The 13,749-nt window shown below is 35.3% G+C and overlaps 1 protein-coding gene and 1 pseudogene across 1 annotated transcript; one reads left to right on the plus strand and one right to left on the minus strand.

The window, feature by feature from the left end:
• Positions 1-3,221: 3,221 nt before the first annotated feature.
• Positions 3,222-5,243, minus strand: LOC132182546 (pentatricopeptide repeat-containing protein At4g26680, mitochondrial-like; annotated as a pseudogene).
• Positions 5,244-11,564: 6,321 nt separating this feature from the next.
• On the plus strand, positions 11,565-13,220 carry LOC132180632 (receptor-like protein kinase 7). The gene has a single exon (XM_059593524.1). The coding sequence runs from the start codon at positions 11,565-11,567 to the stop codon at positions 13,023-13,025; it is 1,461 nt and encodes a 486-aa protein (XP_059449507.1). The 3' UTR covers positions 13,026-13,220.
• Positions 13,221-13,749: the final 529 nt, after the last annotated feature.

Consider the following 13,749-nt stretch of genomic DNA (forward strand, 5'->3'; position numbering starts at 1 on the left):
GTCTTAACACGTTACTAAACGGGATTTAGCAACAATCAAATTCCTAACATGCCAGACACGTTACTATATACATGTTACTAAAATTTAGTAACGTGTTAACCCTAGTGACACGTTACTAAACCACTGTTACTAACCCACATAATTTTTGTAGTGTGAGGAGGAACTTGTCATTAAGCCTCTTGATTGGTATTCCTTCGCTTTTGAATAGTCAAGACTGAACCATCCAGACAAGTTGCCTACGGCAAATCCGACGTCTAATGGTGTTTGGGAGGTTGAAGATCTAGTTTCCAGTATTTGCAACGAGTCTACGTACAACCAACCAAAAATCAATCTTTATAGATATTTGCTTCTGAGGATAGCCGCCCGCCGCCAATCGTTTTCTAAAGAAGTCATTGTATATATATATGTACATGTTGTCTGAAAACCAATAATTAAGGACTGATCAATATCTAATTAAACCAAAAATCAATCTTTATAGATATTTGCTTCTGAGGATAGCCGCCCGCCGCCAATCATTTTCTAAAGAAGTCATTGTATATATATATATATATATGTACATGTTGTCTGAAATCCAATAATTAAGGACTGATCAATATCTAATTAATCTGCGTAGTTTACCCAAGGAAAGACTTGGAAGAAGAAAGATACATGCATCATGACAAGTCTTAACAGGACTTGGAAGGAGAGAGTGACACCTTGACTTATCTCCCTCATCCCTCCAACACTTCATTTGGATTGGAGGCGTACCAAATTTGATAATCATGTGTAACAAATTAAACTCAAAGTATTGGAGGGCGAGGACAAACGGTAACAGCATCGGGATTGCTTGTAATTACTTGCGATCTAACATCCTTGACACTGCTAATTCAAGTCACTACCAAGCAGCAAGCTAAAGCACCTACCTAGCTTTTTTTGTCATTTTCAAGCTGCCAAGGGAATGTGAATTCTCACCTATTTGGAAAGGAATTCACGTTCCAAGCAAAAAGGATCCCCTCCGCTTAAGTGCAATTTTTTTTAGAATTCCCAGCAATTTTAAAAGCCAGGTTGCCTTCATTCAAACTTCCCATTCAAGTTATTTATTTATTTTATATCTTGTCGTGATCGATCTGCAATTATTATTCTTTTTTTTAAAAAAAAAAAATGAATGGTCGTGCATGTAACAAGTAGGTTCCCTACAACGCTCGTGCATGTGGAAGCAACCAGTTCATAAATTTGACGGAATATCCACGTAATCTCAGTAGAAAGAGCATTTAGCCCCCAAATTTTTTTTTTGACGTAAAACTATATATATATATATATATATAAATTTTCAGTGTTTGATATGGCTGAAAATCTTAGAGTCTGTTTAAGATTGCGATTTTAATAAATAAGATTTCAAAAATTTCATTTTTAAAAATTACGTTTTTTAAATCACTAGTTTTTAAAATCACAAACGCGTTTGGTAAAACATACATGTTAAAAAGTAAATTTTTATTAAATATGTATTATGTAAAATTGTGATTTTGGTTTAAATTCGCGTTTTTTCAAGTAAGCACCTGTATCCTACTTATAAAAATTGCATATTTGTTTTTCCTATTTTAGATTAAGTGTTTTTGAGATATTTTTAAAAACACATATTATTATTACAAAATCGCAATCCCAAACATACCCTTAGTTAAACTAAAAATAATTTGCGATTTTTTTTCCTATTTTAGATTAAGTGCCTTTTAAATCGCAATGTCAAACGTCTTACATTTTGCAATATTTTAAAAACATAAATTATTATTACAAAATTGTAATCCCGAACACACCCTTAATTAAACTAAAAACAATTTTGGTTAATCAATAAACTTTCTTTAAGGTGTCTAAAGTGGTTGCTTCTTTTTTCATTTTCGTAAACCATTTTTCAAATTTTATTATTTGCGCTATTATCTTTATCTTTACATATGAATGAACAAGTTTGTCATATTTTGCCAAAAAAAAAAAACAAGTTTTTCACATTTTCCTCTGTAAGTGATCAATTATTGAATAGATCAAACCCTCGAAGGGATGTTAAAAAAAAAAATGTTATCGTAGTACTTGCAATAAGAAAATTTTTTTTTCTTTATCTTTATTTTTTAATTTTTAATTTTTAATTTTTTAGAACAGCTTTATCTTTATTTCTTGATAGTAATTATAATATTACAAAATTAAAATTACTCCGAATAAAAAAAAATAAATAAATAAAAATTGAAATTAAAATAAAAATTAAAATAATTCTGAAGTGGATATCACGTACGTTGTGGGTTGCCGATTGCAGTAGTGAATATTCAGATAGAAGTCTGAGTCATCTTCACTTCTTGAGATAAGGTTTGGGTGGTTGTGGGTGCATGCTTGAGATGTTTGAAATTTCTATTCCTGACATTAATGATCACCATAGAGGAGTCTTTTTCTTCTTGAAGCAGCATAAGAGTCATTTAATTGGTGTAGTTTACGTAGAGAAGAATTGGAATAAGAAATTAAGATGTTGTATTACTTTAATTTACTTATGGTCATCAAGTGAAGACTTGAGAATTATTTCCAAATAATAGATTAGCTCTTGTTTTCATTTGTTTCTATTTAGGCTTAATAAGGACCCCACAACCATCCAGCTTGTTGAGGGCAAGTCTCCAATCGAGAAGCAACTGACAAGCACGCCCCCATGGGAAAGATGAGAAACCATCATCATCACCTTGCATGAATAGAGGTATTTCTAGTATTCTATACATATATATGCACAGAAAAGGAAAAATATACGTTGAAAAAAAAATGAAAAAACAAAAAATTACCTGAACAAATTCCAAACTCGCACCTCGCTTTATTGGAGCCCTTGCCTCCTTGCTTCTTAACATGAACCCCTCCTGAACTGAACTTACCTCCTAGAGGTTAGGGTGATTTGGTTAGGTGTAGCCAAGGTTGGAGTAGCTGGAGTTACAGAGTTGTGAATAGGAACAACTTCTGTTACTCCACTAATTGACTCAATAGCTCCCCCAGGCCGGTTAAGGAATAGTTTTGCAATATCCATAAATTATTCATGAAATGGTCCTTAAACAAGTCAGACTACAGCAATAGACATCAAACTACAAGTGGTCCTACCTGGAAAGTTTTGCCGTTCATCCTAGTACCATTCAAAAAACAAATGGTCCTAGTACCTCCTCCTCGGTAAAAGGCAAATAAAGAACACAATAATCTTAGGAAGCAGAGCACCAAATTTGCAACCTTAATGTAAGAAATCATTATACTTTCTTTTCTCAGTAAAAATAAAACAATGGAAGATTATACAACTTGTTTTAGTTTTGCTCTCAAAGTAAAAAAAGTGTAGTTCCCACTAAAAGCTAAGATTTACAAGTTACAAGGTGAGATCAGGTGCAAGAAGAGGTCAATTTACAACAATACAACCTTTATAAGTTACATGGAAAGCTTAGGTGCATACAACCTTAGCATTTACCTCCAAATGCTTTCTTCTCATACTAGGCACCAAAGTTGGTGGTTTTGGATTTGTCAAAGCCCGCTGGCATAAGACCTCTAGCTTCCATCTCACTACATAACATCTTTGCCTCTTCAATTTTTCGACACTGGCAAAGCCCACTGCAAATCTCAGATAAGCTGCCTGAATCAGGAGCCATTGATCTCTCAAACATTTCCTTTAAGACTTGGACTGCTCCATCAAAGTTGATACCAACATTTTGAAAGTATGTTCATTTGGATGGCAACCACTCCTTAACATGCTTTTACATATTTGAAAGGCACGCTCGGAATTCTTTCTCAAGCACTGACCACAAATAAGGGCAGAAAACGTTGAGGCATTTGGCACTAAGTTATGCTTATCAAGTTCCTTAACCAGATATGCCGCTTTCTTTGTCTTACCCTCCTTGCGTAGTCCAAATATCAAGGCATAATACGTTAAAATATCATCCTTAACTTGATTCCTCAACATCTCCTCACAAAGCTTGCTGCCCATCTCACTATTACTCACTTGGCTATACCCATTTATCAAGGTATTGTAGGTCACAGTATTAGGAGTAACATTCGCGCCCTTCATCTCAATGAAAACCTTATTAGCTTCATGTAATTTCCCTTCCTTGCAAAATCCATAGATAAGCGTGTTAAATGTAACCACATCCTGGTGCACCCCACTCCTTTCCATTGAGTTTTTAAAATTTACTTCAAAGCTCAATAGACCCTTACTGCAATATCCTGCAATCAATGTGTTATAAGATACAGTATTAGGTCTAAAACCCATGCTCTCCATTTCCCTAAATGCCTCAACAGCCTTCTTCAATTTTCCCTATTTACAGTAAGCGCGCATGACCATATTAAGTGTATAAACATTTGGCGAAATCCTATGACGCCGCATTTCTCTATAGAATGCCAAAGTAATATCCATCCTGTGCAAATCAAGCAAAGAGCTCATGTAGGCATTTCACGACTCAATAGTAGGGAAAAATCCATAATCCTTCATTCGACAAAAAGTATCAGTGGCATCCCTAAACTTCTTCATATGCGCAAAAGTCTTGAAAAGTGAGTCAAAAACACGAGGCGAAGAATGATACAAGTGGTACGAGTGTAGCATTTCTTCAAACAGATTGGAGGGTACATCGATGGAACCAGATACAATAATGTTCCTCAAAATGGACTCTGCAGATTTGAATTTCCGGTTTTTTGTGAGAATGTGGAGAATTATGGAATGAATTTCGAGGGAATGGCAACTGGGTTTTTGAATCCCAGCCCAGTTGAAAAAGTCGAGGGAAAGAACATGGTCCTTCTGAATCTTGAGCAAACATGTTTCACTCTGAGGGTGTTAGATCGGTTGATAACGAGCTGAGCTTAGTCCACTCAGAGTGAATCAGGTGGCTGTGTGCAACGTTTATGAAATCAAGGTCTTGACCTCTGGGCTCAGGGACTGTTCGGTGGGGTATTGGAATTGGTTTCCACTTCCTTTCTCGAAAATTCCCAGGTATCGTGGGTTTCACAGAGGAATTCAGCAAAGTCGAAAATCGACGAAGTGGAAAACTGTTATTCATAATTTCTTCATAAAACAGATAAATGGGTTTTCCTTTTGGTACGCGAACAAGCTGAACAACTTTGGTGTATAACCAAAGCGATTGTTCGACTCAAATTATTTCGTCCTAATTCAGCGTAATGTAAATGAAATGGAAGTGGGTCTTGATGAAAACAATGGGACTAACCTTTTTTGGACGCAGAGAACGAAGAAAACGGAGCTTTTGGGCTCACTTCGCTTTGCTTCAGACCTCTGAACTTCACTGAGGCATAAAAAAACAAAGAAACGGCCTTTAAATTGCACTGAATGAAAAAGAAGAAGAAGAAGAAATGGGACCGACGACTGTCGTTGATATATACCAACTAACCGGTCGTATTGGCACGTAGTCGAGGATAGTCGTTTTTTGCTATTGATTGAGTAAACGACTAGAGTTGGTATGTCTTTGCTACATACCGCGTTTCCCTCGTCTACACATGATTTTCATTAATTCTCTCAACAATAAGTGAAAAACAACAAGTAGTATAAGATTAGATTACATGGTTGTTTCATATAGATTACAATAATTGAGTCACTTTTTCAAAATACATCTTGTTTTGAATGAATCGTCTTCTTGGGCGTACAAACTTATGTAACGCTTATAAAAACCCTTTACTACTTGTAGTTCTTTCTTTACCAAAAGAGCAATAAACACAGTGAATGATGATGGCTAACTCTGGAACTCCAATACTGCTACTTACAGGGAGAATTTCCAATTGAATTCTTTTTGCTACCAAATCTACGGAATCTTATTGTAGCATACAATGAAGATCTCATTGGTCATTTGCCTGAATTTCACTCTAATAGTTCTTTGGAGCTTTTGACACTCGTGGGCACAAGTTTTTTTGGTAAACTACCGCATTCAATTGGAAGTCTAAGTTCATTATATTTTTTAGATTTTCAGAAATGCCATTTTTCTAGATCTATCCCATCTTCACCGAGTAATCTCACTCACTCAACTCATTGATTTGGATCTGTCAGAGAACACTCTCACGTACAGGTCACATCCCTTTTTCCTTGTTAATTAACCTGACTCAACAAATTTATTTGGATCTCTCATTTAATAAATTGGTTGGGATGCTAGAGTTTGACATGTTTCTTAAGATCAAAAGTTTAAGTGTGCTTATTCAATCATCCAACAATTTGACATTGTACGTTGACCAAGGCCAATTCAAATGATACTCTTCCACAGTTTCACACTCTAGGATTGGGTTCTTGCAACTTACGGAAGTTTCCAGACTTCTTACGTAACCAAAACAAATTGACTTGGCTTGAGTAGCAACACAACAATCTTATAGCTAGGCTTAATACCCAAGTGGATGTATAATGCAAGTATAGAAGCTCTTTCAGCTATATTCCTTTCTAACAATTTTCTAATACGCTTTGAACAATCTCCAGTTGTTCTCCCATGGTCTAAGTTGGAAGTTTCATTACTTGGAAGTAACAGGCTGCAAGGATCACTCCCCATTCCACAACCATCTATCAAGATTTACCAAGTCCAATCGAACTTGATAAAAGAAATGTCGCTATTGATTTGCAATTCGAGTTCACTTTATGTACTTGATTTGTCCTATAACAACTTCTTTGGCATGCTTCGTCCATGTTTAGGAAACTTCAGTTCTTTGTAATTAGTACTTAAACTACAAAGAAACAACTTCAGTGGCACCAACCAAAAAATATGGGCAAAGGGAAGCAACTTAAGCTTGATTGACTTAAGTGAAAACCAATTCCAAGGTCACCTACCAAGATCCATGGCAAACTGTGTGATACGAGAATATCTTTATGTTGGTAACAATAAGATCATTAGCACTTTCCCTTTTGGTTGGGGACTCTTTCTCAGTTGAAGGTTCTTATGCTTCGTTGTAATGGCTTTCATGGTCGCTGAAACCAATTTTACATTCCCCAAGGTACATATTATTGATCTCTCTCATAATAGTTTCTCTAGAAATTTGCTTGCAGAGTATTTCCTACATTGGAATACCATGAAAGTTGTTGGTGACAATAAGTTGAAATACATGGATTTATATTTTATTGGATTCAGGTTGGCTTCAATTGTCGAATACACAGTTATCATGACAAACAAAGGCATAGATTTGGAGTACGAGAAAATCTAAGATGCGTTCACGGTCATTGATTTCTCAAGCAATAGATTTAGAGGAGAAATTTTAGAACTTGTGAGGAGTCTTGAAGGACTTCATTTGCTAAATTTTTCCAATAATGCGCTTACTCGTCATATCCCATCATCTTTAGGGAACTTGACAAATATAGAATCAATGGACCTTTTCCAAAACAATTTGCTTTGAGAGATACCTCAACAACTAACACTGGTCATATCCCATCATCTTTAGGGAATTTGACAGATATAGAATCAATGGACCTTTCCCAAAACAATATGCTTGGAGAGATACCTCAACAACTAATACAACTCTTTTTCCTTGCACCATTTAATGTCTCCAACAATCGTCTCACAGGACCTATACCACATGAAAATCAATTTGACACATTTCAGAATAGTTCATTTGGAGGTAAACCAGGATTGTGTGGAAACCCTTTATCAAAGAAATGTGGAGATTACAAGTATACTCCATTCTCACCTTCTCCATTTGAAGAGAGTCAAAGCTCAGGGTCCCCATTTGAATTTGGTTGGAAAGTAGTTGTCATAGGGTATGGATGTGGGTTTGTAATTGGAGTTGCTATTGGGTAAATTTTGATTACAAGGAAATATGATTGGTTTGTGAAGATTTTTGAAAAGATGTAGCAAACTCCAAGAATGGTGAATTGGAAGTCATAAATTTAAATTTAGTTAAATTTATTGTTTTAGAGGAAGTATAAATGTTTAAGTTTTAGCATTATTGTACGTATGGTGCTTGATGGAATTGTAAGCTTATAAAAATTTAAATGTAATATCTCACCATTTGTGTGAATTTGCATGTGTCTGAGTTTTTTTTGTGTTTACTAACAATTGACTTTATAATGAGAAAAATACATTTAGCACTCCCTAACTTACTCCATATATGACACTTAGGTCATCAAACTTTAAAATTGACACTTGAGACGGCTGAGCCAATCCCATACGCCATAGATTAGATTGGTTCGCGCGCCCACGGCCCACCTGAAAAGTAAATCCTATTTTACATTCATAATATATATATATATATATATATATATATATATATATATATATATCAAGTTCTAATAATTAAGAACGTATGAAGAGTGAACTACCGGAGAAATGGATCCTATTGATTTATGTCAACGTCCATATTCTTTCTAAAATGCAGCATTTGGTCTAAAATAATGATCTACATCTTCCTAAACACCTTAACAGCCTTCTCCAATTTCCCCAATTTACAGCTAATTATAAGCAAACATGACCGTGTTAACACTAATATTCACATAATCATTTCCTCGTACCACGCGTAAAATGGTTTTTGTTTTTATTTTTATTTTATTTTATTTTTGTTATGTGAACAAGCAGGAATAGTTTGTGTAAAACCAACGTGATTGTTTGTATCAAATTATAATTTCCTCTGAATCTTGGGAAATATTGTAAATGATGTAGATGTGGATCTTGACGAAATCAAAGGGACTGACATTCGTTGACAGTTTTTACTAATAAAAAAATAATAATCTACGAATTGATTGATATGATCACGTACATTATCGATGTGATAGTATAAAATAAAATATGGTATATTTCATTATTTAATAGCAAACAGCGCCTTCAAATATTATATTCTCTTAAAATTGTAAATGGTTAATAATATCAAACATTTATCTCGGGACGTACACTGGTGGTTAGTAAGACTCAGACCTATAATTAATCAAATAATTGTAATAAACCATGATGTCAAATATCAACGCTAATAATGTAGATGCTAATGAAACAGTCCAATACTCCATGTTACATTTTTTGGACCTGCCCATAGTCCTTAATTAAGTACTGCACATAGCTGGATGATCGATGGACATTAATGGAGGTTCAGCTATGATAAGAAGGAGATCAAGGAATGTGATGAGAGAAAAAGGTACATGTGAGAAGTAGGGAATGAGCGCATGGAAATTGAAAGTATGATGATAGAAGAGGATTTGGCTTACATGCTGTTATTAAAATAACAGCATGTATGCTGTAGTTGAATCAATGATCAAGATTGAATTTTTCAAAATCTCTTTTTCATTTTCTCTCTCTTATTAAATGCTTATAAAAATAAGTCAACTTTAAAATTCAATCTTGACCGTTGATTCAACTACAGCATACATGCTGTTATTTTAATAACAGCATGTAAGCCGGATCCGATAGAAGAAGGTACATATTTATGTCATACTACTTTTTGACATTAATTTGGTTCCGGAAATTAATTAATGCTATGAGAAGTTCATGGTAAGACCTTCAACTTTTGGGTTGTCGAGATGTTAGTGGGAAAGATAACGTCAGTTAAACATGTGAAATATAACTGAGAAATTGAGATTTTGAGATTGAGATGGGTCCTACCACCAAAAAAGTGGTCCCACAACAGCCAACAGGAACACTTGGACAGCCTATGCTCTGATCCAAGTCGTTATTCATATCTTGTTGCAAACTTATGAGTATTTACCACTGCCACCTTCAGCCTTTAAAGAGAATCAAGGCTTAGAGTTTTCATTTGAATTTAATTGAAAAGTACATGCGATGGGATATGGACGTAGCTTGGTACTCTTCATCTGTTGTATTTGTTTTTAGTTTTTAAAATTTTGAAAATAAAAAAGAAAAAGTCTCTGACTATTTATTTTGTTTGCATACATTTCATCCAAATAATAACTTTTAAAAAAGTCTTAATGAACCAATTATATAATTGGTTCATTAAGACTTTGGGAAGGAGGCAACAAACTCCAAGAAGGGTGAATAGGAGGAAGTAATATTTTTAAAGTTATTTGGATGAAATGTATGCAAATAAAATAAATGTATATATGTTTATATATGCTTCTAGCTGATGTGGTCTTTTTGTTTGTAAAATTATCAATAATAAAAATAATGACTCGTAATGGAATATAATACATTTTCGTGAACTTTGTATTTATGTGAGTTTGTAAGTACTGTCATCAACTTTTAGGTATAATTACCGTATAATAAATATTCAATGGCTTCCAGATGACCAGTTGGGACAGAAGTTTCCTAGTCCTTTCGTCGTCCTCTAACCCAATTTTCCCATCTTTTCTACTGCAACACATTAATTGTGGCCACTTAATTAGCAAGTGGAACGCATACAAACAAAAGCAATTTAAAGTTGCGAAAAGAAACACGCAATGGGAAAAGAAGATAGAGTTCATCAAAAGTTGAAGTGTGAAAGTGAAACCACCATGAAAACAACAGGGCCTTGAATTCATGTGAGATGTCAAATATTCTCTCGTTCTATTTTGCAAGTGCAATTTAGTCAAATTGTCACTAATTAAGAAACTGTTCTAACAATGTGAAAGAACCGAATCTCACTTGACATACTAAAATACTAACAAAAGTCTAGGTTCATGTTGCTTTTACGACATTCAAATCTTCTTGAATTATTTTATTTTATTTTATTTTTGTCTTGTTCGGGATCTTACCATTTGCTGTTCACGAATTTCACTAAGAAAATAAAATAATTGAAAATGAACGACAAAAAAAAAAAAAAAAAAAAAAACTACAAACTTTGTGTTGAATAATATATAAACTTAATTTTAATAATATTTATAAGTTAAGTATTTTTATTTTATGTTCTCATATGTTATTAAGTGTCTTTTAGTTTTTCAAAAATTATTTTATAAAGAATTGCTACACTAAATTTTGTCCTTTTCCTTGCCACATGTGTTTGTAAGGATTTTTTGTAAAAATCCTCTGTAAGGGTAGCAATTCTGTATTTTATATTTGAGTTACATGAAATGTAAAGGAATATAGTTACTGTGAAGAAGTTAAAAATGTTAGGAGAAATTTCAGAAAGCCCCTCTGAACTTCCATCCATTTTGACATACCCCCTGAATTTTTAAAACTCTCACTTAATTAGGTCCCCTGAACTTTGGTTTGCTCTCACTTTAGACAATTTTAACGTTAAAGTCAAACAATTTGACTTTTAATACCTATTTTAGCCTCCCCCAAAACTATGTCATCTTGTGTCCTAACACCTACCCAGCCCAAAACGACGTCGTTTTGGTTGAGGATAAAATGGGTCTAAAAAGTCAAATTATTTGACTTTAAAGTTAAAAAGGTCCAAAGTGAGAGTAAATCAGGAGGCCTAAGTGAGAGTTTTGAAAATTCAGAGGGTGCTTGTCAAAATGGTTAAAAGTTCAGGGGGCTTTCTGAAATTTCCCGAAAATGTTATTTGTATCTTATAAATACCTATGTAAACAAGTTATGCCAGTAAGTTGAATAAAGTTAATATTTTTCTTCCTATTTTATGTTCTCTTAGTGAGTGCACTTAGCTTCCAAAATTCTCCACCCCTCCTCTTCACATGATAAACTCTTATCCCATTTGCATGCACCACTTACTCCAACACTACCAACTCCTACGCCGTCACCACCATGTCGGCAGATCATTTCTTCCGGCGGGGGCTGCGTCCTCTGCTTGTTTTTCTAATCTTTTTCAGCCTGACATCTTTCTCCAAACCCGACGAGCTCCAGCCCCTTCTAGAATTCAAGTCGGCTCTACAAAAATCAAACCCCAATGTTTTCAGTTCGTGGACGCCAGGTAACTCAACATGCAGCTTCAGCGGAATTGTATGCAACTCCAACGGATTTGTCACAGAAATCAATCTCCCCCAACAAAATCTATCTGGGGTTCTTCCATTTGATTCAATATGCAAGCTTCAGGCGCTAGAGAAACTCTCTCTGGGCTTCAATTTTTTGCATGGTGGCATCTCTGAGGACTTGAAGAATTGCACTAGTTTGCAACAGTTAGATTTGGGTGTGAATTCATTTTCTGGGGAAGTGCCTGATTTGTCTTCTTTAGGCAAATTGAAGTTATTGAGTTTAAACACCAGTGGGTTTTCTGGGCAATTTCCATGGAGATCATTGAAAAATCTTACGAGTCTTACTTTCTCAAGCCTCGGCGACATTGTCTTTGAAGAAAGTCCTTTCCCTGTGGAGGTCTTAAAGCTTGAGAAATTGTACTGGCTTTACCTATCAAACTGTAGCCTCGGAGGTCGAATTCCAGAGGGTCTAGGAAACCTTACTCTGCTCGAAAATCTTGAGCTTGCCTATAACCAATTTTCCGGTGAAATCCCCAGTGATATTGTAAAACTCAAGAATCTTTGGCAACTCGAGCTTTACTTTAATTTCTTGACCGGAACACTGCCGGTGGGATTTGGAAATCTTACGAGTCTTGTAAATTTTGATGCGTCTGGTAATAGCCTCCAAGGAAATATATCTGAGATGAGACTCTTGAAGAACATTGCCTCTCTACAGCTCTATGATAATCAGTTCACAGGGGAGATTCCTGAAGAGCTTGGGGAGTTCAATAAGCTTGTAAACTTCTCAATCTTCCGGAACAAGTTTACGGGTCCTCTTCCTCAAAAGCTTGGCTCCGGCGCCAACTTTGTTTTGATTGATGCTTCAGATAATTTTTTGACAGGTCCTATACCGCCAGACATGTGCAAGAATGGCAAAATGATTTACCTGCTTCTGATTCAGAACGGGTTCACCGGTGGAATCCCAGAAAACTACGCGAATTGCTCATCTTTGCAAAGGCTACGAGTAAGTAACAATTCCCTTTCCGGTGTTGTTCCGGCGGGGATATGGAGGTTGTCGAACTTATCCGCAATTGATCTTGCTATGAATAATTTTGAAGGTACCATCCCAAAAACATGGGCAATAGGAAGCAGTTTAGTGATGATTGCCTTAAGTGAAAACCAATTTCAAGGTCAGCTACCAAGATCAATGGCCAACTGTACGATGCTAGAGTATCTTAATATTGGTAAGAATCAGATCAATGACACCTTTCCCTCCTGGTTGGTTTGCAATCTGAATTCACTTGGAAGTACTTGATTTGTCCTATAACAACTTGAGTGGTATGCTTCATCCATGTTTAGGAAACTTCAGTTCTCGTTTGTCATTGCTTCAACTACAAAGCAACAACTTCCATGGCACCATCCCAAAAACTTGGGCAAAGGGAAGCAACTTAAGGATGATTGACTTAAGTGAAAACCAATTCCAAGGTGAGCTACCAAGATCTATGGCCAACTGTATGATGCTTGAATATCTTAATGTTGGTAACAATCAGATCAATGATACCTTTTCCTTTTGGTTGGGAGCTCTTTCTCAGTTGAAGGTTCTCGTTGTCCGTTTTAATGTATTCCAATGTGCAATAAAGAGTCCTGAAATCAATTATACATTTCCTGAGTTGCATATCATTGATCTCTCTCAAAATAGGTTCTCTGGAATTTTGCCTACAAAGTATTTCCAACATTGGAATGCCATGAAAGTTGTTGGTGCGAAGAAATTGAAATACATGGAGGTTAATTATGGAGCAGGCGGGTTGGGTCGTTTTGTCCCATTGAAAATCACACTTACAAACAAAGGCACAATGTTAAAGTATGAAAGAATCCCAAATGTGTTTTGGGTCATTGATTTCTCAAGCAATAGATTTGAAGGACAAATTCCAGAACTTGTAGGGAGTCTTAAAGGACTTCATTCGCTAAATCTTTCTAAAAATATTCTCACTGGTCATATTCCACCATCTTTAAGGAACTTGACAAATCTAGAATCAATG

Source organism: Corylus avellana, chromosome ca5 (genome assembly GCF_901000735.1).
Source record: "Corylus avellana chromosome ca5, CavTom2PMs-1.0".
NCBI lineage: Eukaryota > Viridiplantae > Streptophyta > Magnoliopsida > Fagales > Betulaceae > Corylus > Corylus avellana.

Coding starts and splice junctions, on each gene's coding strand:
- LOC132180632 (XM_059593524.1), top strand. CDS start 11,565: ATGTCGGCAGATCATTTCTTCCGGCGGGGGCTGCGTCCTCTGCTTGTT.